Source organism: Trematosphaeria pertusa, assembly GCF_010094035.1.
Source record: "Trematosphaeria pertusa strain CBS 122368 unplaced genomic scaffold BU26scaffold_33, whole genome shotgun sequence".
NCBI lineage: Eukaryota > Fungi > Ascomycota > Dothideomycetes > Pleosporales > Trematosphaeriaceae > Trematosphaeria > Trematosphaeria pertusa.
In genome coordinates, this window is record NW_022987244.1 from 38,181 (window position 1) to 61,001 (window position 22,821).

At 40.4% G+C, this 22,821-nt stretch overlaps 7 protein-coding genes across 7 annotated transcripts; 3 read left to right on the forward strand and 4 right to left on the reverse strand.

Moving 5' to 3' along the window:
- Positions 1-6,330: 6,330 nt before the first annotated feature.
- BU26DRAFT_442995 (uncharacterized protein) lies at positions 6,331-6,573 on the forward strand (the record flags this gene model as incomplete). Its single annotated transcript, XM_033824530.1, has 1 exon — positions 6,331-6,573. The coding sequence occupies one exon, from the start codon at positions 6,331-6,333 to the stop codon at positions 6,571-6,573; it is 243 nt and encodes an 80-aa protein (XP_033675278.1).
- Positions 6,574-7,008: 435 nt separating this feature from the next.
- Positions 7,009-7,351, forward strand: BU26DRAFT_410770 (uncharacterized protein; the record flags this gene model as incomplete). The annotated part of the gene is made up of 2 exons (XM_033822938.1): positions 7,009-7,102; positions 7,149-7,351. Coding segments are annotated over 2 exons (297 nt in total), but the record flags the coding sequence as incomplete, so codon positions are not given.
- Positions 7,352-8,277: 926 nt separating this feature from the next.
- BU26DRAFT_512364 (uncharacterized protein) lies at positions 8,278-8,880 on the reverse strand (the record flags this gene model as incomplete). Its single annotated transcript, XM_033827367.1, has 1 exon — positions 8,278-8,880. The coding sequence occupies one exon, from the start codon at positions 8,878-8,880 to the stop codon at positions 8,278-8,280; it is 603 nt and encodes a 200-aa protein (XP_033675280.1).
- A 351-nt stretch (positions 8,881-9,231) lies between these two features.
- Positions 9,232-10,047, reverse strand: BU26DRAFT_535985 (uncharacterized protein; the record flags this gene model as incomplete). Its single annotated transcript, XM_033831319.1, has 1 exon — positions 9,232-10,047. The coding sequence occupies one exon, from the start codon at positions 10,045-10,047 to the stop codon at positions 9,232-9,234; it is 816 nt and encodes a 271-aa protein (XP_033675281.1).
- A 124-nt stretch (positions 10,048-10,171) lies between these two features.
- On the reverse strand, positions 10,172-10,957 carry BU26DRAFT_239000 (uncharacterized protein). The gene is made up of 2 exons (XM_033820984.1): positions 10,952-10,957; positions 10,172-10,751 (listed from the first exon to the last, which is right to left on the reverse strand). The coding sequence occupies exon 2, from the start codon at positions 10,629-10,631 to the stop codon at positions 10,296-10,298; it is 336 nt and encodes a 111-aa protein (XP_033675282.1). The 5' UTR covers positions 10,632-10,751; positions 10,952-10,957; the 3' UTR covers positions 10,172-10,295.
- Positions 10,958-11,568: 611 nt separating this feature from the next.
- On the forward strand, positions 11,569-12,100 carry BU26DRAFT_556948 (uncharacterized protein; the record flags this gene model as incomplete). The annotated part of the gene is made up of 2 exons (XM_033832409.1): positions 11,569-11,887; positions 11,927-12,100. Exons 1-2 carry the CDS (start codon positions 11,756-11,758, stop codon positions 12,098-12,100), a joined length of 306 nt encoding a protein of 101 aa, XP_033675283.1. The 5' UTR covers positions 11,569-11,755.
- A 2-nt stretch (positions 12,101-12,102) lies between these two features.
- Positions 12,103-14,159, reverse strand: BU26DRAFT_470903 (uncharacterized protein). Its single transcript, XM_033825363.1, has 3 exons — positions 13,695-14,159; positions 13,250-13,630; positions 12,103-13,199 (listed from the first exon to the last, which is right to left on the reverse strand). The coding sequence occupies exons 1-3, from the start codon at positions 14,098-14,100 to the stop codon at positions 12,304-12,306; spliced, it is 1,683 nt and encodes a 560-aa protein (XP_033675284.1). The 5' UTR covers positions 14,101-14,159; the 3' UTR covers positions 12,103-12,303.
- Between the last annotated feature and the right edge of the window lie 8,662 nt (positions 14,160-22,821).

The window sequence follows — 22,821 nt, forward strand, 5'->3', positions numbered from 1 at the left end:
CAAGAACTTACCGCTAGGTAGGTTTACTAGGTAAATAATATTACTAACTATAACCTTAAGCTTACCTATTAACTAGGTTTAGCTAATATAGCAGCGAACGCGTTATTATAAAAGTAGAAAGAGCTTAAGACCTAAAAGAAGAAGAATCGCGCCGCCTATATAAGAGCTTTTCTAAGTAAGAAGTAAATTAGCCTCTTAGCTATTAAGCGATTATTAGGTAAGTTATTAGTTCTAGCTGCCTAGAGATTAGCTAGTAGTACTACAAAAATCGCCGCTACTAATACGTTTATAGAGGCACTCTCTACTAAGAATCTATATACTATAATTAATTAGGTTATTATAGCTAACTAATTAAACAACTCTTTATAGCTAGCTTAAGAAAAAGCTACTATATTAGGCTTCGCCTAGAAAATAGAAGACGGTTTATTAACCTATTAGAATTAATTAATAGTTTCTACTATTAACTATCTATAAATATATTTAATACACGCCGTGTATACTACTTAGGTAACTATCTACCTAGAATAAAGAAAAACTACCTAGTTACTATAAGATTAATATTACTAGCTAGGTATATAAGAGAACGTTAATACGTATATAGTAGCGTGTAAGGCTTACTACTAGAGCTATACTCTATAGAATAAGACGCTAGGTCTTCTAAAGCCTCTACCTATCTCTAAGAGAGTATAATAGAACGTCTCTATAGATTTTAAGAGCTTTCTCTCTAATAAGAAAGGATTTAACTACGTGTACGTTGTTGTAGATTAGCTAAGTAAGTAGAGCTTCTCTCTACTCTACTATAAGAAAATTATAGCTTAGCGTATAGTAGAGCTATATTACTAATATATCTAGCGTATATATAGTTTTTCTAGGTCTATTATATTAGATTACGGTCTATAGTTTACCTCTACCTTTATAGATAAGCTCTGTTAGCTTATAGAAATTAAGTAGAAGCTCTTTACTACGTACTACTCGTAAACTAATAGAAATATAGAGATTATTAATTAATATCTTAATTAGCGTCTACGTCTATTTATTAACTACTACTAGAATAATTAGTTAGACCTTCTACTCTATATAAATTAGGTATAAGCTACATTACTATATAAAACTATAGAACTAATAGTATACAAAATTAAGTTTAAATATAAGCTAATATACTACTAGAACTAGAAGAAACGTATAATAAAAGCCTCTACTCTACGTAAGCGTCTATCGCGCTAGAAAGCTTAGAATTTCGCTAAGAAGTAATACAACGCCGTAGAAAAAGCTACTAAAATTATATAAGGTAATATTGTAAAAGCGTAAGCTAGGTAGGCGCTCTAAGTAAATAAAAAACGCTAAGAACCTAATTTTGCGGTAGGCGACCTTGTCTACGTTAAACCTTGTAGCTTTTTAACAAATTAGCCTAGTACTAAGCTTAATTAATAGATGTATAGCTCTTACCTAATTATTACTATAAAGAGTTACTTCTTCTAACTCTAGCTATCTGCGTATATACGTATACACAACGTCTTTTATACTAATTAGCTATAGAAAGCCTTAGAGCTATTACTAGAGTAGGTAGAGCCTAAGTAGCTACTTATTAAAGTAGATAGTAATCTAGAATAGCTTATATATAAAATTCTAGATAGCTATCTTTATTAAAATCGCCTTTAATACCGCGCTATATAAGTTGCTTATAACTCTAACTCTACCTAGTATAATGCTATAGGCTTTATTAACGCTTTCTATAAAGTAAGAGACTTTTACGTAGTATACCTAGATAAGCTAGAGCCGCTATTACAATTAGATGCTTAGATTAAGGCGTACAAAAAAGAGAAGACCTTAGAGAAGATAGCGAAGAATTCGAAACCTATAAGAGTAGAAGACGTAATAGTAACGCAAAGGCGCTACTAAGCGATTTAAGACTCCGCAGAGCTTAGAGCGTTGTTTAAGAAGAGAGCCTGCGACAAAGCCGCCCTATAGACGCGAAAACAAGCCTTCTAGCTTAAATCTTTATAAGAATAGAGTAACTAGAAGAAAGGTAGTAGCTATAAAAGCGCTTCTAGTTTAAAACTAACACGAATACGCTTACTATAAGCTAAAAGAGACGGTTAAGAGCATAACGCGAGAGTTTTAGAAGAAGAGAGACCTAAGAGGCGTATTTTAGAGCTTAGAGACGAGCTCTCTCTATAAGAGAGGGTAATATAATAGTCTAGTTTAGGATTTACCTTAGGTTATATAACCTTAAGTTACGTAATTCTATTACGTAACCTAGCCTAGCGCCTTAGCGCTTAGCACCTCTATATATAGAGAGCTCTTAGAGTATTCTTCTACTTCTTACCTTTAAATAGCTAAATTTAACCTAACCTATTCTGCTAGCACTCTATTCTTATAGCTTATAGAGACAGTACTACCTATAGCTAACTTACCTAGCTAGGTATTCTAGAACACTTATAGTAGTAGAGACCGCGAACCTAGCCCTTACACCTCTAATAAGAGCGAATTCTATTATATAGAGACTAGCTACTTAGAATTCTACCTAATATAGAAGAGAATTTAGATAGAAATAGATAAAGTCTAGGTAGTTCTAGACTAGCTTATACTCTAGATAGTAAAAGAAGTATAATTCTTTCTAGAATTTACTAACTACTACTAGAAGTTTATCTAAGAGTATTTATAGATTATAATACTACTTATAAAGGTTACTAAAAAGAACTAGAAATTTAGGTAGAAAGACCTATAATAATAAGCGTTTAAGACGCTAAAATAGACGTTTACTACTATACTACTACTATAAACGTTTAATAAAAACAAACTAATACAAGTTAAGATAAATATATTAGATAGAGCTCTAGAAGTATACTTTAGCTAACCTAGAGAAGATAGTAAATACTAACTATACTTCTTCTACTTAAGAAAGTTCTTAGTACTAGAACTTAACTATAATATATATAATAAGAAATTAATAGCTATTATAGTAGCTATAAAAGAATAGAGAATATACTTAGAAGGTACTAAATACTCTATTAACGTAGTATTAGACTATAAAAACCTTATAGCGTTTATAATAACAAAAACGCTAAATTAATAATAAGTTAGGTAGGTAGAAATACTAGCTATAATAGACTTTACTATCTAATACTAGAAGAGTACTAAGAATAAAGTAGTAGACGTACTTAGCTATAGAGCTAACTATATAATAATAGTAAAAGAGAAATATAAAGCTATACTCTATATTAGACTAGATAGAACTCTAGAATATAATAGTCTATAAGTTAGCTAGATTACAAAAATCTAGAACTAGTAGAATAATAGACTAGAGCTATCTAATAAATAAGAAAAATAGAAGGTACTAGAGGTACTATAAATAAAGTTTATTAGAGAGTTCTATAGTACTATAACGTACGAATACTAAGAAATTAAACGTACTCTTAAGAGAATACGGTAAGAATATAGGTTACTTATAATAAAGAAAAAGGTTATAAAAATAGTATAAGAATATATAAAATACTAATAGAATAAGGTAGCTAGATACTAACTCTATAAGCTACTATAACCTCTAGAACTATCTATAGTACTATAGTAACACGTTACTATAAACTTTATTATAAAGTTATCTAGGTTAATTAAACCTACGTTATAAAGAAAGTATAATACTATCTTAGTAATTATAGACTAATTTACTAAATACGTATACTTCTATCTAACTAGTAAAACTCTTAAAGCTAAAGAACTAGCGTATAAGGTAAGCTAATAACTATTTAGCTAGTATAAGATACTAGAATAAGTTACTATAGATAGAGATAAACTATTTATATCTAAGTTCTAGAACGTACTACTTAGCTAAATAGAAGTAAGTAATTAAATATTAACTAGCTTCTACCTATAAACTAATAGCTAGATAGAATAAATAAACTAGACTCTAGAAGAATACCTAAGAAACTATATTAACTAAGAATAGAATAACTAGGTTAAACTACTATCTATAGTATAACTAGTATATAATATAGTAAAATAAGAAATAATAGAAATAACTCTCTACTAAGTATATTATAGCTATAAGGCTAGAATATATAAATTCTTAACGTATATAGCTATAATCTTTCTAAAAGTAGAAGAAAAGAAATGCTAAATAAGAATAATCTATAATAAACTATAAAAAATAGTAAAAAGAATAACTTAATAAGTAAATAAGAAAAGAATTAAGAGACTAACCTTTAAAAAGAGAGGTAAAGTTTTTATTCTATAAAAAAACTTACGTACTAAATAATCTAGCAAGAAACTTAACTACTTATAAATTAGACTATTTAAAATTAATAGATAACTTAGACCTATTAACTTTAGGTTAAAGCTACTACTAATAATACGAATATACTCTATATTCTATAAATTTAAACTTAAACTCGCGCCTAATAACGTACTACTTAATAGATAAACTAAGGTAGAACTAGACTAGAACTTTAAGGTTAAAAAAATACTAGATAAAAAGCGTATATAAGGTTAGTAGAAGTACTAGGTTAGATAGAAAGAATACCTACTAGAGAAAGACACCTAGAAACTACTAGAGAACCTTAAGAATTACTCTAAGAAACTTAAGAAGTTTTGCTAGTAATACTACCTCTAAAACTAGAAGACTAGAACTCTAGATTCTCTAGACAGCTCTAGTTAAACAACTAAAGAGAATTAACTAAGAAAACGGAAAGTCGCGACTATAAGAATTACTATGCCTTACGCTCTAACCGCTTTAGCTTCTTAATATTAGCAAGATTCTTAGAAAGTAGCGCGTTACGACGACGCCGCACTAGGTCTAACTACTTCTAAAGACGGTCGCTCCAAGCCTTGGCGGACCGCCGCGATTTGGCTAGACGCTCTGCCTTAAGACTAGCCTCTAACTACTAAGAACGCAGATTAGTCAACAGCTAATCTAGCTTCTCTACCTCCTTTAGGTCTAACACTTTGTTACAGGACCGACTCTTCGCAATACACTTCAAGCAGCGACTAGAGGACACCTCTACGACGCAACGCAGGTTGCGGGAACGACAAGCACCGCAAGAGTTGTCGGACATATTAGCGCTAGTGCGCAGAACAAGGTCGGCACGGCGACGGCGGCGAACTGTTGAAGACTCAGTACGCGCAGGCGGCATGGCAAGGAAGAAGAGGATACGATACTACAGGACTGTGGGCAGCACTACTCTTATATGAGAACAGCGCGGAACAACAAAACACCGCACCCAGGAACAGAACGAAGCTTCGGGACGACGCTTTGGAAGGAGGGGCAGGTGTTACGATCACAGGATCGGGAACAGGGTTGGCTGGCCAGGACGGAGAAAACGGCAGGCCAAGCCTGGGGTCACGGGACAAGGGATCACGTGCAAGGTCACGGGAATGATCAGGGTCACGTGACATGGATCAGATAGATCAGGCGGAGCCAGGTGGATCAGGTCTGATCCACAAGAGCCAGGTCTTGGCACCTAATCCAGCCAAGATGGCACATGTATATAACCAGGAGGAGCTCGCTCCTTACGGCTCCTCGTAGTTATTGTTTTGTTTATCAAATTGCTACAGAGACTCGCGATTTACAGTATCATTGCCTCCACCCCTTTGTCACTGAAGATCCCCTGCCCGAAGCACACCCCTTGCCTCCCCTTACGAAAGTAAGCCTCGGTCTCAGTCAAGAGGACAGCTCGTAACACTCATGGTTTGTCTCGCGACAGGGTGCGTCTCGCGACACAGGGACGGACATTACCCAGCTATCCCCCGCATGGCCAAAATCTGCCGTACACGGGCCACATTGAAATGGCCAATCAGGAGAGCTGCCAAGTGAACACCAAATCTGTATCGTGATGTTGGCAATTTCTGTTTACTAGCCAAAATACGCCTGTTTTGAAATCGCCTGCACCTGCGAACATGCCAAAAGCTGCTGGCCCACTCACCAATGACCCTGACTTCGTAAAATACACAAAATACAGCAAATCTGACGCTGAAAAGCCTGATTTGCCAGCAAATCCGCCACCCGATTGGAAACCTCTCAACGTCAACAATCCACGTATTTTTGGAGAGGCTAACTTACCTGAAGGTGTTGATTGCGGCAGTCCGATTGCCTTGTTCGATTTATACTTCTCCGCCGACGTTATGGACCGTATAGCACACCATACAAATCAACATGCTGAGGCGCTCCGAGCAGCGACGCCTGGCAGCTGCCGCAGCTGGAAACCGACGTCTCCGGCGGAGCTTTATACGTACTTTTCAATCGTCGTTTATATGGGCGTCCACCGGGAGCCCTCGTTAGCGGAGTACTGGGAGAAGGGCCACCGGAACGCTCCTACACACAAAATCAACGAGTTCATGTCCCGCCAGCGTTGGCAGCAGCTAGATCGGTACCTGTACTGTACTGAGGTGGAGCAGAGCTTTTGCTCCCCATTTGGCCGCGTCTGGGATCTCTCTCAGCTGCTCTGCGAGCGCTCGCTTTTGTATTGGACGCCCGGCAAGCACCTCTGCGTCGACGAGGCGATTGCGAGATTTACTGGACGCGCGTCAGAAAAAGTAATAATCAAAACAAAGCCCACACCTGAGGGCTACAAGATCTAGTGTCTAGCAAACGATGGGGTGATACTTAACTGGCTTTTTCATGCCCGCGGCAGAGGACCCGTCAATTTGATTAAAATCGCCGACGCTGACGCTGCTGGCAGGTCTTTAACTCCAACAGAGCTTGTCCCCGTCACCCTCGTACTCGCCGAGGACGCCGCCGGAGAAAGGCTTTTTCCGGCCGGCCGTCATATCGTCTAGGACGACAACCTTTTCAATACGATACCCATGCTCGAATACCTCAGATCCAAAGGCGTCGGCTGCGCCGGGACTGTCAGGACGACAAAGACGACGACAGAGGAGATCTTCGAGCAGGCTGCGGAGGCAGAACTCCAGACAAGCGGCGCACCTATCGCCTGCAAAAAGCTGTCCAAAGAGCGCTTCAACGGTGATCTTGTGCGTCTCAAAACACACGCTCGGCAGTCCCTGAAGTGGGGAGAAATACGCTGGGCGCTGTCAGCGTCAAAGGAAGTACTAGAGGCAGCCTGGAGAGATAATCAAGTTGTCCTTTTTGCCAGTACAGTCGCAGATCGTGAGTATTGACGTCATTTCTTGGCATGGTGTTGACTTTTACACAGCTGCTCAGTACATCGAAAAGCTCCGTCGACGCTCCAAAACAGCATCAAACAACAAGAAGATCTTTTCGGACGCCTTTGGCAACGAGCCTGTCAAGTTACTGGGGATACCGACGATGATAGACGATTACAATACCCACAAGAGCGAGGTTGATCGATTTGATCAGTGTAAAAGCTACTACTCCGTCCAGCAGGCCAAACGGCGTACCTGGCGTCCTCTGCTCTACTTCCTACTTGATTTGGCACTGAACAACGCCTACAGGCTGTCATCGTACTCGTCCCGGCCGTCAGCGAAAAGGACGGGTCATAAAGACTTCCTGTATGCCCTGATTGAGCAGCTTTTCGAGCGCGGAGGCCGACTTTGCAACGGCAGTAACAAACGTCAGCATGTAGACGATATCGTCAGCGACGCTGGCAGCTCCCACACGTCTACAAGGCTGTTTGCAGAGGCGAAGACTTTATCTTGTGCGACGTCTGGGCGTAAAAAGCACAACTCACGGCCTCCACGGCAGCCTCTTACAACAACTTCTGGCAATCGTAAAGCTCCTCTGCGTACTCCGCGCAGTACTTTTGGCTGTAGGGCGTGTAGGCTGCCTTTGTGTAGGCCAGAGGAGCGTCCTGAGTGCTGGCAAGAGCACCTACAGCGCTGTCAAACAATCACATCAAAAGACACCTCTCAAAGCTCAATTATCAAGTAGTTTGATCGAAAAACCACAAGAAATCAAGTCTCCATACAAATCTACATACAAATCTGATCTCCTTTGGTGTTCGTCCGAAGTCGGAGCAAAGCTCCGATTGGCCATTTCAATGTGGCCCGTGTACGGCAGATTTTGGCCATGCGGGGGATATGTTCACGCTTACCCCGGACTGAAAGATATCATAAAAATATAAAATAATTAGTTAATCACCTCCATGAAACCGCTCCCAAACGCCAAGGTTCGTTGTGCTCGTATTCATACCCTTCCAGGCCTAACGCCAGTCGTCTTCCCGATACGGCCGAACGTGACGACTAGTCCTCTGAGAGTAGCCACACTACGTTTTCTGAACTATATGTTATCCATGCTTCATCTGAACTTAAAGCCACGCCTTAACATTTAAAGCTTTTGAGGATGCGTAACACTCGGTGCTATAATTACAGCCGACAAATTTCTCCTGTGTCCTCGTTTCTTGACCTTGCTTTAACCCTATAGACTGCTGTGCTATACGCCATCTCTTCCTTGATCTCTACGAACACGGAAAAGCGCTCTCTTTTCGCACCAAGCAGGAAAGTTGTCTTGGAGTTATCCAGATCTAAGTAGGATTCAGCGCACTCTGTCCCATTAGGTTCATATGATTCCCAAGCTTTAAAAGAGTCTGCCCAAGTAGTCATTGTGGTATGACACCAAGGCTGCCCTGAGGGAGAAATGCCGAATATAATCAAGAATCGGGTGGCCAGAGAACGATAATACACGACTCCCAACTTGCCATCGACTGTACTGTGTGACCAGAAAATTTCCGATTGCGGGTCCCACTGACGTTCAGGATACACGCGACATGATCCAATATTTATCCAGAAAACTTTGACATTACGATATTCTCGAACTCGATTAAGTCGCACGTCGTCAAGCTTCCTGACGTAAACTTCCTCATGTGTGCCCTCAACCTTTTCCGCACCAGTCAGCATGTCGAGTCGACCAGCAGATACTCTGGTATATTCATTTTGTTCCTCCAGAGTTGTACGCAGGTTCGCCGTCATCTTTAAGCTGCAAAAGACGCATGGAAAGAGGACTGCCGGCGAGCTCTAGCTAAGAAAATTACTAAATATATGTAGGCATTGAGCAGTCAGGGAGTTGCGACTGTCCTGGCGGGTGGATTCATGGAAGAACAATCAAGGGAGGATGATAGCGGGCTATAAGGCAGTGCAAAGTGGCTGAGCTTTTCAATATCACGAGTACAGTGCCCGTGCGCCATCCGAGCCAGTTCGGCATGCGAGCTACCCGAACATGAAGTCGTGATTTTAGAAATGAGGCTGTAGACCGCCACACAAAAGCTATTATCGCGAGATTTCTTGGTGTATTACTATATAGAGCCTTGCGCATCTTTTGTACTATTTGAATTTAGCTGGTACCCGGATTTGGCGGCCGCGCGCGCTGATTTTGGGTGGGGGAGACGCAGGCGGCGGTGCAGCTTCAACACGACTTGCTGCACCCACAACACGACGACGCTTTGCTGAATTTTTGGCGGCAGTGTGTGAGGCTTTTCGCTTAGCTGTATTGCTTGTATCGTGAGATTTTTGTGCGGTTGCAGCGTCGCGTTGCTGCTTTTTGAGCGCCTGGTCCGAAGCCAGTTCTGCAGCCCGCGCTTTCTTCGCCTCGCGACGCTCCTCAGCAGCATGCTGTCGAGCCAACTTTGCAGCTTCCGCTTGCTTCTTTTTATATAACATTGCCGCCGCTTTCAGGTCTCTATCGTGAGTTTTTTGGAGTTGTAGCTGTTCGGCTTCGTCTCGTTTCGTGGCTTCGCGCTCGCGGGCTTCGCGGAGCTTCTTAGGACTCCAGAAAACAGCGCCGCCATGGTACTCATCGCGATGCTGCAAGTCTAGAGTTGTGCGCTTCGTCTTGTGCTTTCTTTTGGTGTTGAGCGCTTGCTGTAAGCCCGAGTTTTCGTTATGAAGTAGAGCGTTATTGACCTGCAGCGAGTGTATGCCTTGCGACAGCCGTTTAGCTTCAACTTTTGCCTTGTCCGCGACCGCAGCATCAAAAATTTTTCGCAGCTGAATCCAGCTATCGCCATCACCGTGCTCCCCGAGTTTTAAAGCCTCATCTTGCTCCGAAGTGGTGGTTTTGAAGCGCTTCAGTACAACCTCCGCATCCATCGGCCACTCGCCTGTAGCTTGAAAACTCTTCATTATGGTCTCCGGCTTCATCGTAGAGCTCCACGCCGGCCAAAAGTTGCTGAAGAAAGCGCGTTTCGTGATCCTCGTGATGCCGTGCGATCGCTGCGTACTGCGGTTGAGTTCCTTGGTGTAGTTCGTCGAAAGCGGTGAGAACAGCACCACATCGAGCGGCTGAAGACTGTGGGTTGAATGAGGTGGAAAGATCGCGAGCAGGATGCGATTGGTGTCGTAAAAGTCGATAAAATCGGCCGTTACATGGCTGCCGTGGCCGTCAAGGATCAGAAGTCGCCATCCGCGTCTTGCTTTCGCTTTCGTATAGCGGTCGAACACCTGTTCGAGCCAGGCAAGCCCGAGCTCGTTATTCGTCCATCCTGAAGGCAAGTTAGCGAAGAAAATCTGGTGTTGTTCAGCCTCCACGTCGTCAACCCAGCTCGATTGAATCCCAGATGTGCCCTGGTAGATGAGAGCGGGCGGTAATGCCTCTTCAGAAGCGCATACGCAAGCCAGCAGAGTGTCTTGGCCTGGAGGTCACCAAGACTCGCCTGTCTCGTCCGTAGAAACGAAGCCATAGAAGCGGCCATTACGATAGGCCGGGAAGTATACGTGGGTGTCATAAAGTCGCCAGCACATTGCCGTCGGGGTCTACGAGGATCGTTCCGCAAGCCAGCTTCACGTGATACGACCGAATCGGTATAGCCTTAGGCACGTGAGGACGACGATTACGGTGACGTGTTCTATCCGTCGGTGAGCCTGTCCTCGCATCGTAAGCTTACTTGGTGCGAAGAAGGCTCTTCGTCACTAACGTCCGTCCCTGAGTGGCGCAAAACCCCCATAACGCAAAAAATGAGGGGTACTTTGACTTTGAGTAAAAACAATTCTATGCACACGTTAAAGTAACGTGTTCCATCAGTAAGCTGCGCACCCCAAAACTCACCAAGACCGTACCTTGATATCTCAACAATGCCTTGATTATAAGTTATAGAACTCAACTCTTGACCTTCAATACAAGTTTTAAAACTCTTGTGAGATTCTTAGACCAACAGAATTGTCTGTTACCAAGATATCAAGATTTTGGCCCCCAAACATTGCATGGTTAACTTACTTGTTCTCTAACGTAGATCTAATGAAGGAATGACTTTCTCATTCTAGTAAGGGTCTTGAAACATCCATAGACAGCTTTATTCAAGGTATTGAATCTTCTCATCAAGGCGTTGTTGAGATGTCAAGGTGAACTTTTAGTGAGTTTTGGGGTGCGCAGTTTACTAATAGAACACGTTACTGGCTTGGCGACAATACATGGCCTATATCTTCGACCCTGATATATATAGGCATGTGCTCAATTTATAACTGACGCCTCTAACCAATTGATGCTGCCTCTCTCGGCCGTATCCTCCGCATTTGGAGTAAGGCCGGGGTGCATGTTGGCGGCAAATAGACTTCGATCCCCAGCGCTTAGCATGCGCCCTATTTTCGGCTGTCCGTGACTGCAACTGGCCAATGGAGCATGTATCAAATCTGAGAGTCGGGTAAGCACGACGTCAAAGTGCGAGAAGTCTGTTTGCCAGGCGGTATAAATATCAGCACCTCATGTAGTAAATTGGGCAGCTTAGCAATCACCTCCACCTTTCCATTTGTTGATCAAACAACCTCGAATCCTTTGTCAACCCGGTCTTCTACTTGCCTAACTTTCTTCGCTATCTTTTGAACAAATCCACCAAGACCTTGTCTCTCCACCATCATGTCAAAAGTCTGGAAGAAGTTCGAAAAGCACCTCTTTGACAGTGGGAACTGGACGAAGCTTTTCAACAAACACAGCCCGGGTCAACGCGTCTACCCACCGAACACCAAAACGCAGAATGCAGAGCACCAAGTGCGGATTGACGCGGGCTAGAAAAACGTCTATCTCCAGGTCAACAGTGAAGCGACAAACACAGCACTCAAGAAGTATGTCAGCAAATATGGAACACACTCCAACGTTGCCGCTGCCAAAATTCCGGTAGACGTACCAGACGACAAGCAAGAGGAGGTAGTCAAGGATCTGGTGGCAGATTTCAGGAAGAAATTCTCCTCAAAGATCGGTTGAATGTAAGTTGAATCTCCCTCGAACTATTAAATCTCTGACAGCCTACCCTAGTGTTACATGCATAGACCAGTTCAAACAGGTCTGTTCCGCCTCAAGGCAGGTAGATGATTCGAGTTGCATTCTCAGATCGGCTTTCGATAGAGGTTTTGGCATATTTTAGATCTCCCACTGGCCATTCTATCAAATTGTTTTCGATTTCGAATCTATGCTTTCTCACGAAAAGGCCAAATGCTTCGAATCTCTTCCGCTGTCTTGTTGTATTCGTTGCTCCTACGCATAATCTCTTGTAATAACTCTGTGTTCATTCGTTGCCGTTCCGCAAAATCAAGCTGCGGAGATATCCAGCCCTCGGAGTCGGTGCTGAGAAGCTTCCTGGCTATTTCTTGAACTCGGTGAAAGTCGCGGTAGTCCCGAAATTGCTGGTCATGCTTTCGTATATCCTCCTCGCTGAAGCTAAAAGGGCATTCACCTAGTAATCCCAGTTCACTCCACGCGTCGGCAAACTCAATTAGGCAGGCACGAAGCGGTATCGCACCCTCTTCGGATACCTCTCCGCACCGAATGAAGAGCTCTCGCGTGAACTGCGGCATAAGAAAGGCATGATGTGCCCGTAGGTGCTGATTGGCAGTGCTAAGTTCGTAGAACTTGGACATTTTAGTATCCTCGAACTTGAGCTCGGCTAGCTTCTTGTCATTGGTGTCCATGTCTTGGTAGTCCTGCGGTAGCTTCGGTTCTTCTGTCAAGCCAAGAACATAGTCATCATCGACCGACAAGAACTCTGGGAAGCGGGCCTGTAGGTATAGTGGCGAGACTACAATCGACTGCCAGTCAATGAGCGAACAGATCTTGGTTGGGTCTTCAGGCTTGCTATATATGTTACCCATATGGAGGTCAGTGTGCCACAAGACTGGCCGCGAGACCCTGTTGATGAGCGTCACTGTATCTAGCCTAGACATGACCTCCTTTGCCATGTTCAGGACGGCAAACTGTTCATCGACGGACCCGCGGGGTGGTTTAAAGGTAGAGACCAGACTCTGTTGCTCAATGCGGAGCCTTTCGCGCTCCACGAGCGCAAGACCAAAAGATGATAGGTTCGGCCCTACAGAGTAACGTCAGCTTAGCAAACGATGCATGCCGTAACCAACTTACATGGTCCGTTGTTGACCTGAGAAGGTCGCGCCATTATCTCTCCTTGAGCTGACCACGCTCGCTCGCAGGACGGCCCGATGCAGAATTGTCCAGATGGGTCCACGGTCCGGTCCAAAGCAACCCAGGGCTCGCCGTCTGTCATCGACTCGCAGTGGTACAGACTTCCGTTAGCGGGGAATTGAATTGACGCCAACTCGGCCTCGAATTGCGTCAATTGCTCCACGAGGCCGAATTGTTCTTGGATAGTCATGGCGCTCCAAGTCGTGAACAACTGTTGGCCAGGAGCCTTTTCCATGACTATGTATTCGACACCAACGGGGTTCGACGCGTCAGAGCTCCAGGCTAGGACTTTGGGAACGGGGACTCGAGTATGGGTACTTACTACCATTAGCGATACGGTCAGTCTTGGATCCAATTGAATGTGGAATAGGCGTTGCAGTCTTACTGAATTTGAGAACAGCTACTTCGGAGGCGGTGGTATACTTAGGTGGCCCGGCAATGGAGAAGGGAATTTTAGCGACGACTTCACTCCCGTCCTCTTTCCGCATGATGAGGGCCTTGCTAAAGCCTCCCTCCATCTTATCGATCGCTTTGATGGGCGAAGAACTCCCGCCGGCTGCCGCAGCTACGGCGCACAGCTGATCAATGTCGAATCGCACATATCTGCGGTTGCAGGCCTCCGCCTCATTGGCGAGGAAGCGACCGTTAGTGTAGTTGAATAGCTCTTCGCGGTTGATGGATTTGCCTCGACTGGTAATAGAGAGAGCCCGCGAGGGCTGTGCCAGAGCAGGGGGTTTGGCGCTGTTGAAAAGTTTTCTGTGGACGGCCCCGAAAGAGCGTGCTAATGGCATTGCCGTGTGCTTTCACGATCTGGTGTGATCGATTGATTGATTGATTGATTGATTGATTCCTACTCGGTTTCAGCCGCGATTTCGCAGCTATGCCCGGCTAGGCTGACGTGGCAGGCAGCCGACGCGGTCCGGGCACAAGTTGTTCCGTCCCGCCCCACTTCATCTCGCAAAAACGAGACCAGCTGCCCCCAGAGGTCCGCCGCTTCCCCTTCAACCATCATCTATCTCAGCCCACCAGCTCATCTAGATAATGGTTCACATACTAATGTACACTATGTTTCTAGGCTCCTAGAGGCGTCTACCTTGTCTGTCGCGTCCGCAATACCTACAGTCTCCCCCCAGCGCTCGGCTTCGTCTATTCGTTCCTGATCCCCCTTTGCCCAAGGATCTGCGTCTGTTCTATAATCCTGATGGCTTTGGTGGCTAGCTTGCGGTTGTTCATAATGGCCCGGAGGTCGTGTCGTCCTGGAAGGCGGCCGAATTCCCGGTTCCGGAGGTCCTTGTGGTTCCTGCAGGTGAGGAGGATGTGGGAGGCCGTCTGTCGTCTCGCTCCGCATTCACACTTGGAGTCTATCACACCTGGTACTCTCCGTTGGAAGAGGAAGTCCCGGAGGCCGATCTTCTCCGTTCGGAGCTGTACTAGCAGTGCGCTCTGCCGTTTGCTGAGGCCTTGGTGGAGTCGGAGTATTCTGTTCGTAGGCACCGGTGTGTGTCTGTAGCACGCTCTGCCTTTGGTTTCCGAGTGCCATTTTGCCCTCCATGCTCTTTCTACCTCGGCTTTGCACCATGTTTTAAGTGTTGTTCTGAGTGGGTGTAGTTGGAAGGGTTTCGACGCCGTTTCTCCTTCCGATCCGTCCTCTCTCCATCCTGTGGCTTCCTTGGCGGCCCTGTCGGCGGCTTCGTTCCCTGGTACTCCTACGTGTGCCGGTATCCATCGAATTTTCACCAGTCGTCCTTTGTCCTGGATGTCTTGGATTTGCTGTGCTATTTCCTTGAGAATGTAGGCTCCTGATTGTCCCTCCGGTTTGGCTGTAGAGGTGATGGCCGCCTGGTTGTCCGTGTAGATAGCTACTGTTTGGCGGCTTCCGTTTCGTTCTGCGTACTCCTTCGCTATCTGCAGTGCGAGGCTGATCCCGCGGAGTTCCGCCGAATACACCGTTGAGGTCGTCTCCGTTCCCATGTGCACGCTGCGTGTTTGTTGTAGGGGCGGGCACACTGCCGCCGCTCCTATCTGGCCGTTGATTCCGCTGCCGTCCGTGTAGATGCTGAGGTTTTGTTCTGCCTCGTTTTCTCTGTCATGCCGGTTGCGGGCTTTGTCAGCGTCATCGTCTATCTGTGTCTCTGGTCCTACCCACCATGGTGGTGTTACGAATGGTGGGATGGGTTCCTGCGCGTCGGTGTCTCGGTTTCGCTTGTCTCTTATTTCGTTGTAGGTTTTTCGTAGCGGGTCTATGAATCGCTTTCGGTTTTCCGTCGCGGGTGTCTCTAGTTGGAGGCCTATACTGTCTAGTATTTCCTGGCATAGATCTTGCTGCTCTTGCCTGGATAGTTTGCAGGATGTTGAGTGCCTTCTTTGTGTATGTTTTCCCCTTCGTGTTGGTGCATGACCACACCGAGCTTGCGTACAGTAGCTGGGGTAGGGCGGTGCCAGTGCAAAGCATTCTATGGTGTGGTGCTGCAGATGGTTGGTGCGAGGTAGGTCTGAGGCCAGGATCGAAGCGAAGCGAATCACTAGTGCGCCGAGTCACATGACCGCCAAGAAAACAGGTTCAATTTTGAACCTGCTAATGGGTGAACGAACACAGCAGCACATCAAATATATAAAGTAAGCGCCTGGTTTTACTTGCGGTAAGAGGGCTATAATAAACTCGAACGACGCGCTTAGAGGAATGCGGTGGATTAAAGAGGAGGTAGAGGATCCTGTAAAATAGGTTAGTCCCTGTGTTTAAGTACAGCGAGTAGGAGGGCTAGAAATGTAATGTTATTAGCAGCAATTAGAGGCCATGCAAGGAGAGTGCGTATTATACGCATTTCTAATCGCGCTAAGTTCTAGGCTAAAAAGCTGCGATTTCTCTACAAAAGCAGTACATAGGGCGCTAAGCCGGTCCTAGCTAATAAGAGTTAACACAAAATCTAGCAAAACGATAGTGCTCTCGCTTAATTACTTATTAACTACTATAAACGTATTGTGCCTTCTCTACTCTCTAAAAAGCTATTAAGCATCTTACCTATAACACTCGTAACTATAACTATAGGTAATAAACTATAAACTATTTATTAGAAATCTTACGACTATAAGAAAATAAAATAGATATCTAGATAGAAGCCTTAAAAACGTTAGCTACTAGTTATCGTATAGCTAGGTTACTTAAAGTAGTAGGTAATAGTTACTTTTAAGAGTTTACTATACTTAGATAGAGTAGCTTGTATAGAAAAGAAAATATAGCGTTAAGACCTTATAAATCTTTACTTCTACCTTAATTTCGAGCGTCTATAGCTTCTAGATAATAAGGTAACAGAGCTACTTATTAAGCGCGATAATAACACTACCTTCTTACTCTATTAGAATAACTTTACTTTTTCTAATAACGTTCTACTATTAAAGACTACTCTAGGCTCTAATAGTAAATATTATTCTCTTTATACTAAATTACGGCTCTATCTACGAAAAGACCTATACTACGTCTAGTTTTTAACCTTTAATTCTAGTATTAATATTCTAATAACGTCTATTTTAAAAATTAGAAAAATATATAAACTTAGTACTAGCATATATAAAGTATAGCTTACTAGTAGTAATAAGCTATTCGTCTTTAAGAAAGTTAATAGGCCTCTATATATACTATAAGATAGTTAAGTACTATATTAAGAACTTTAAAACCTATAATTATATTAAGGTCTAGTAGGTATAGTATAACTAGTTACTACTATTATCTTCTAATCTTTCTATTAAACTACGTAGCCTAATACTATAATAACTAGAACCGTAGAGATAAAGAGCTTAACTATTCTAAGAGAAATTTTTCTTAATTATTATTTTAATAGTATACTAGAGACTACACTTTAGAATACTATATAGTTAATTTTCTAAACTATCTTACTATAGTAGAAATAGGTATTATAGATTACTTAAGTACTTAGCTATCTCTATTAGCGTAGTATAACCTATATAGACCTTAAACCTTTAAACGTTTTTATTAGCATAGAATATAACGCTATTCTAACTAATATTAGTAGTATTAGAGGTATAACTCGCGTATAGCTAGCGTCTAAGATACTTTCTATATTAGATTCGCTATCTAAAAGTTTAAACTCGCGAGTATAGAATAATATCTAGACTTTTAGAAAACTATTATATAAAATAGTATATACTTTCTATAATAGGCTTAAAAGATTTTAACTTAGCGTTATTACTTTAGCTACTACTAGAAAGAACTCTTCTTTATAAATTTCTCTTTATAATATAATTTTCTATCTTTATAATATTTAGAATTATAGTATTAGAATTTAGTCTAATTAATATCTTTAGAGTTAAATCTACTATCTATACAACCTTCTAGGTTATATAAGCTAGTCTTAAATACTATATATAGAGTTCTAGCTTACCTAGACTCTCTCTATAAATATTTAGCTTTCTATTATACCTACTAAGATAATATAAACCTCTAGTAGTTTAAGAATCTTCTAAGCTACTACTATATACCTTTTACAATTTTTTAGTATTCTTATAAGAGTTTTTAAGAGTCTTTATATAATATTCGTAGGTATAAATATAAGTATAGAAGGTATATATATAGCTACGTTAATAAAAGTAAACTTAATACTAATAGATTATAATTAGTATAGATAGCTCTTAAATAAAAAAGTACTTACCTTTAAGAAATAGATTAGAATAGCTTTAAAATATCTAAGTTTAAAAAGTTTTAGATAGCTTATAAGCTTAAGACTCTACTCTCTATTTTATTTTCTTACTAATATTTTACCTTATTATTCTAGACTTATACCCTCGTAGTACTATTAGCTAATAAAGAATATAGTTATATATCTAAAATACTAGTATTAGTAAAAATAGATAAGATATATATAATATTATAATCTTAGCCTATTCTACTAGTTTGTATAATCTATTACGTGTAATAATCTATAGAAATATTAGTAATATCTAAAAATTTACACGTGCGTAAAAAGTCTTATATAAATTATAAATTTAATTATAACGTATTAATAACAGCCTATAAACTATTAAATAACTATTAGTAAGTTATAAGACTATATAAATACGTGTATAGAGCTATACTAACAATTTTTTTAGTAGAGTAATCTGTTAAAATAGGTAATAATTATCTATAGAGAGCGTGTAGAGCCCTCTTATAGCCTAGAGAGTAAACTAAGAGCGATAGAGTAGCTAGAAAGGCGCGTATAGCTTATAAGAGTAGTAAGAAAATCTTTAAGAAAGCTACTATAGCTACCTATAAGAGTACTAAAGAGCGCCTAGTAAGTAGTAAAAGTCTAATAACTTACGCGTAGCGTAGAAGAGTCTACTAGGTAGAGTAGCTAATAACTAATAGTACTCTAGTAACTTAAGTAATATCTACTCTAGTAGTTAATTAGACTACTCTTACTCTAGTTAGTATATAGAATACTATAAATAAGTAGTAGACTCTACCTCTATTATTACTACTACTAGTAAAGTCTACCTACATTAATCTTACTATTAAGAGTATACTACTACTACTATTATCTACTATATTACGCGTACGTAAGTTTCTTTACTTTTTACTATCTAGATTATTATTACTAATTTTATAAGTAGAGTTTAACCTAGAGGTAGATTATAAGCTTATTATTAATAGTAAGAGCGCTATTTACTATCTACTAGAGAGGTATAATTACTATTTTTAGTAGCTTAATATAGTAGAGAAAGTTATAAATAATATATTAGAGTAGCTAGAAGCTTAACTTAGTAGGCGTAAGTTTAATTTTAAGAGCTAGATAGTAGCTTTTTAAGCAGGCGTAAAGTCGCGAAAAATACTTATAACGCTAGCTAATTTTAGCTAGATAGAGAAGAATAAGCTCTTTAAAGCTATAGAGTACTAAGTTAGTAAATTACTAGGCGTTTAGCTTATAGAGATTACCTTTAAGGTACGCGTTAAGGCTAAGACTCTTAAAAAGGCCTTTAAGTATAATTAATTATTTAATAACCTATTATCTAATATAGGTAAGGTAACTCTATAACTAGAAAAGCTAACGCGCTATTAATAGTAGCTTCTTAATAAGTTAAGAGCTATATAGCGCGTAAAGAGCTTATTATTAGCGTAGAACTAGAAGAGAAGCCTTTATTAGTACTAGCTTTACTATAATAGTAAGTATACAAACTTTAGAAACTAGTATTAGATAATATCTAACTATAAGTACTACGCTATTAGTACTACTAACTTAAAGTTCTAGGTAAACGTAATTATTACTAGCTAGAGCAAGCTTCTTACGCTACTAATAACTCTTATTAATTACTAGTAGAGCTCTACTAGTAGAGGTAACTAGCTAAAGCGTTAGAGAGGTAAAAAGCGCTTAAAAGGCTAGCGCGGCTATTATAGCAACTTAGAGAGTAATAGAAGTAATAGTAAGAGTAACTTCTAGCGTAACTTTAATTAATATAAGCGCTAGAAGAAGCGCTAGAAAGCTATTAATAAAGCTTACTAGTATAATAAAAAACATAAGCTACTTAAGCTTTAGCGTAAGAGCGTTTAGTTATAGTAAAGCGCTATTAGATTTAGCTAGCCTATAGTATCTATAACTCTCTAAATAGACTATTCTACTTATTCTATAGCTCTATTAGCTTCTATATTATAGCTTTAATAGCTATAGTAGTATTACTTATCTCTACTAAGTTAGCGTTTACGTATACTAGGCAGCGCCTTCGCCTTCTCTATTATTAGTTTAAGCTCTATAAGCAGCTAGAAGAATAATATATAGAGCTAATTATTTATAAATAATTAGAAGGCGTAGCGAGTCGCCTAATATAAGACGAAAGAGAGAGCTATACCTAATTAGAGGGGCGCTAAGTCTATATAAGTAAGCTTTTACTAGTACTCTTAGTAAGAAATATTAAAACTTTAGAAAGCTAGCTATAAGTAGCTCTATAATAGCTATAAGGCGTAGAAATCGCGATATTATTACTATATATTACGTAAGAATTACTTATAAATATATATAATAGCTATATAAAATTAAGTAAGCACGTAGCTAATAAAGTCGCAGCTAGGCGTACTAGTGTATCTAGTTATAGTTACTTCGCGAGTTACTTCTAGATAACTTTAGGTCTATAGATATACCTATAACGCCTGCTAGCGCTATATTATTACTACCTATTACGCTAGAATCGCTTAGAAATATATGCGACGGCTATATAAAGCTAAGTAAGCGCGGTGCAGAGCGTAGTTATAGGTAGGCGCGCGTAGGCTAGCTAGCTAGCTAGCTACGAGCATAGCTTTCTAGATTTTAACTAACGCTATAGGTAGTATAGAATTTCTAAATTTTTAATATTCTATAGCTAGAGTACTCTATAGTAGCTTATAGAGCTATAGTAGGCTCTAATTAGTAGCTATACACGCTAGCCGTATATAGTAAAGCTAGCGACTAATACTTAAACTAATACTAAATTACTAATCTCTAACTTACTAATTTGTGTCGCTAGCGCTCTTAGAACCTAAGAGCTTTCTATAGGTACTTATAACGCCTGCTAGCGCTATATTATTACTACGTTTTGCGCTAGAATTACTTAGAAATATATACGACGGCTATATAAAGCTAAGTAAGCGCGGCGTAGAGTATAGTTATAGGTAGGCAGGCGTAGGTAAGCTGCTAGCTAGCTAGCTAACTAGCTATAGCGCGTAGGTTAGTTTTTAAACTTTTAATATTCTATAGCTAGAGAGGCTACGTAGTACTCTAATTAGCTATAGCTCTATAGTAGTATAGATTTCTATCGTCTAATTAGCTAATTAATTATACCTAATCGCACCTAATTCTAATTATACTCGATTAATTTTCGGTAGAACGTTAGAGTCTCTAATTAGGTAATTTTTTCGTCTAAATTAAGTAATTTTTTCGTCTAAATTAGAAACTAAAGTTTTGCTAGCGTTCTATAAACTTAATTATAATTACTTTGCTTATACCTTACTACGCAATAAGAGTAATAGTAAGAGAGTTTTTTAACTAGCTAATTAACTAGTAGCTAGAGAATTATAATAGTCTAGTTTAGAATTTACCTTAGGTTATATAACCTCGGGTTATATAATTCTATTACGTAACCTAGCCTAGCGTCTTAGCGCTTAGCACCTCTATATATAGAGCCTCTTAGAGCCTTTTCTCTACTTCTTACCTTTAGATAGCTAAATTTAACCTAACCTACTCTGCTAGCACCTCTTATTCTTATAGCTCATAAAGACAGTGCTACCTATAGCTAACCTACCTAGCTAGGTATTCTAGAGGCGCTTATAGTAGTAGAGACCGCGAACCTAGCTCTTATATTATCTAAAGGTTAATACCTTTTTAGCTAGAGACGGCGGTACAATATCTAGCTAAACTAAGTAGCCTTATTAAGAAGCGTTTACTAATAGCTAATACTAAGAATTAGAGCTATAAGAGCCTAGTTGCTTACCCTAAGAATCTATTAACGTTACTAATTAATTGCTTACCCCTTAGCGCTGCATAAAACCTACTAGCGAATCTAGTTAGCGGTAGAAAGACACCTCTAGTAGTAAGCTAAAGAGAGCTATTAAGAGCTCTGTGTACAAGAGAACTTCTACAGAACTTCTACGTACAAAAACTCTCCCCCCCCCTTTCTTTTATAAAATTACGAAAAATCGACAATTCTCTACTCTGCTAGCAGAGCTAATAATCTCTCTACCTCGCTAGTAGAGCTAACAATCTAGCTGCTCTACTAGTAGCTAAATACCTACCCCCTTCGCTTCTTTCTTAATTAAAAAGCTAAATAAATCCGAACACTATAGGAGAACCCTCGCGAAGCTAATCTAGAGGTAGGACCTTAGCCCTATAATACCTCTTTACTCTAATAGTTCTTAAATTTAGAGTAGCGAACCTGCTTATAGAATATACTAATTAATATTTCTATTACAAAAACTCTGTTTAGCAACACAACGTAATAACTAACAAGAATTAGAATAATAACTTTAACTAGAAGCTCGCAAGGCTTTACTAGAGCTTAGTAATACTAGAGCTATTATTAGCCTTAGGTTTGTTTATACTCTCTACCTTTACTAAAGAGCTTTAAGAGCTCTTTCTAGAAACGCTAGCTAAAATTATTAATAAAATAGTTAGCTAATTATATATATAATAGGTATATAAATAACAAATCTATATATATTACTAGATTACCGCTAACGCTCTTGCTAAGAGAGATAACGTATACGCGAAAAATCTAACATAGGCTACTATTCTAGCTAAAAAGAACGCTAAAATCTAGTAACTATAAGCGTAATTAACTTGCTTTAGAGATTAGTCTACTATACTAGTTTAACGCGCGACGCGTTTCTCTACAACACTAATTATACGTAATTTAAGCGCGTTACTACTAGAGAATTTAATTCTAGATTCTTGCCTCTTTATATACTAGCTAGCTACGCCTCTAGCGTCGTAAGCGCAAGAGAGCTAATTAACGCGCTCTACTAAGTTTCTAGATCTACTATTATTATTAGATAGTAA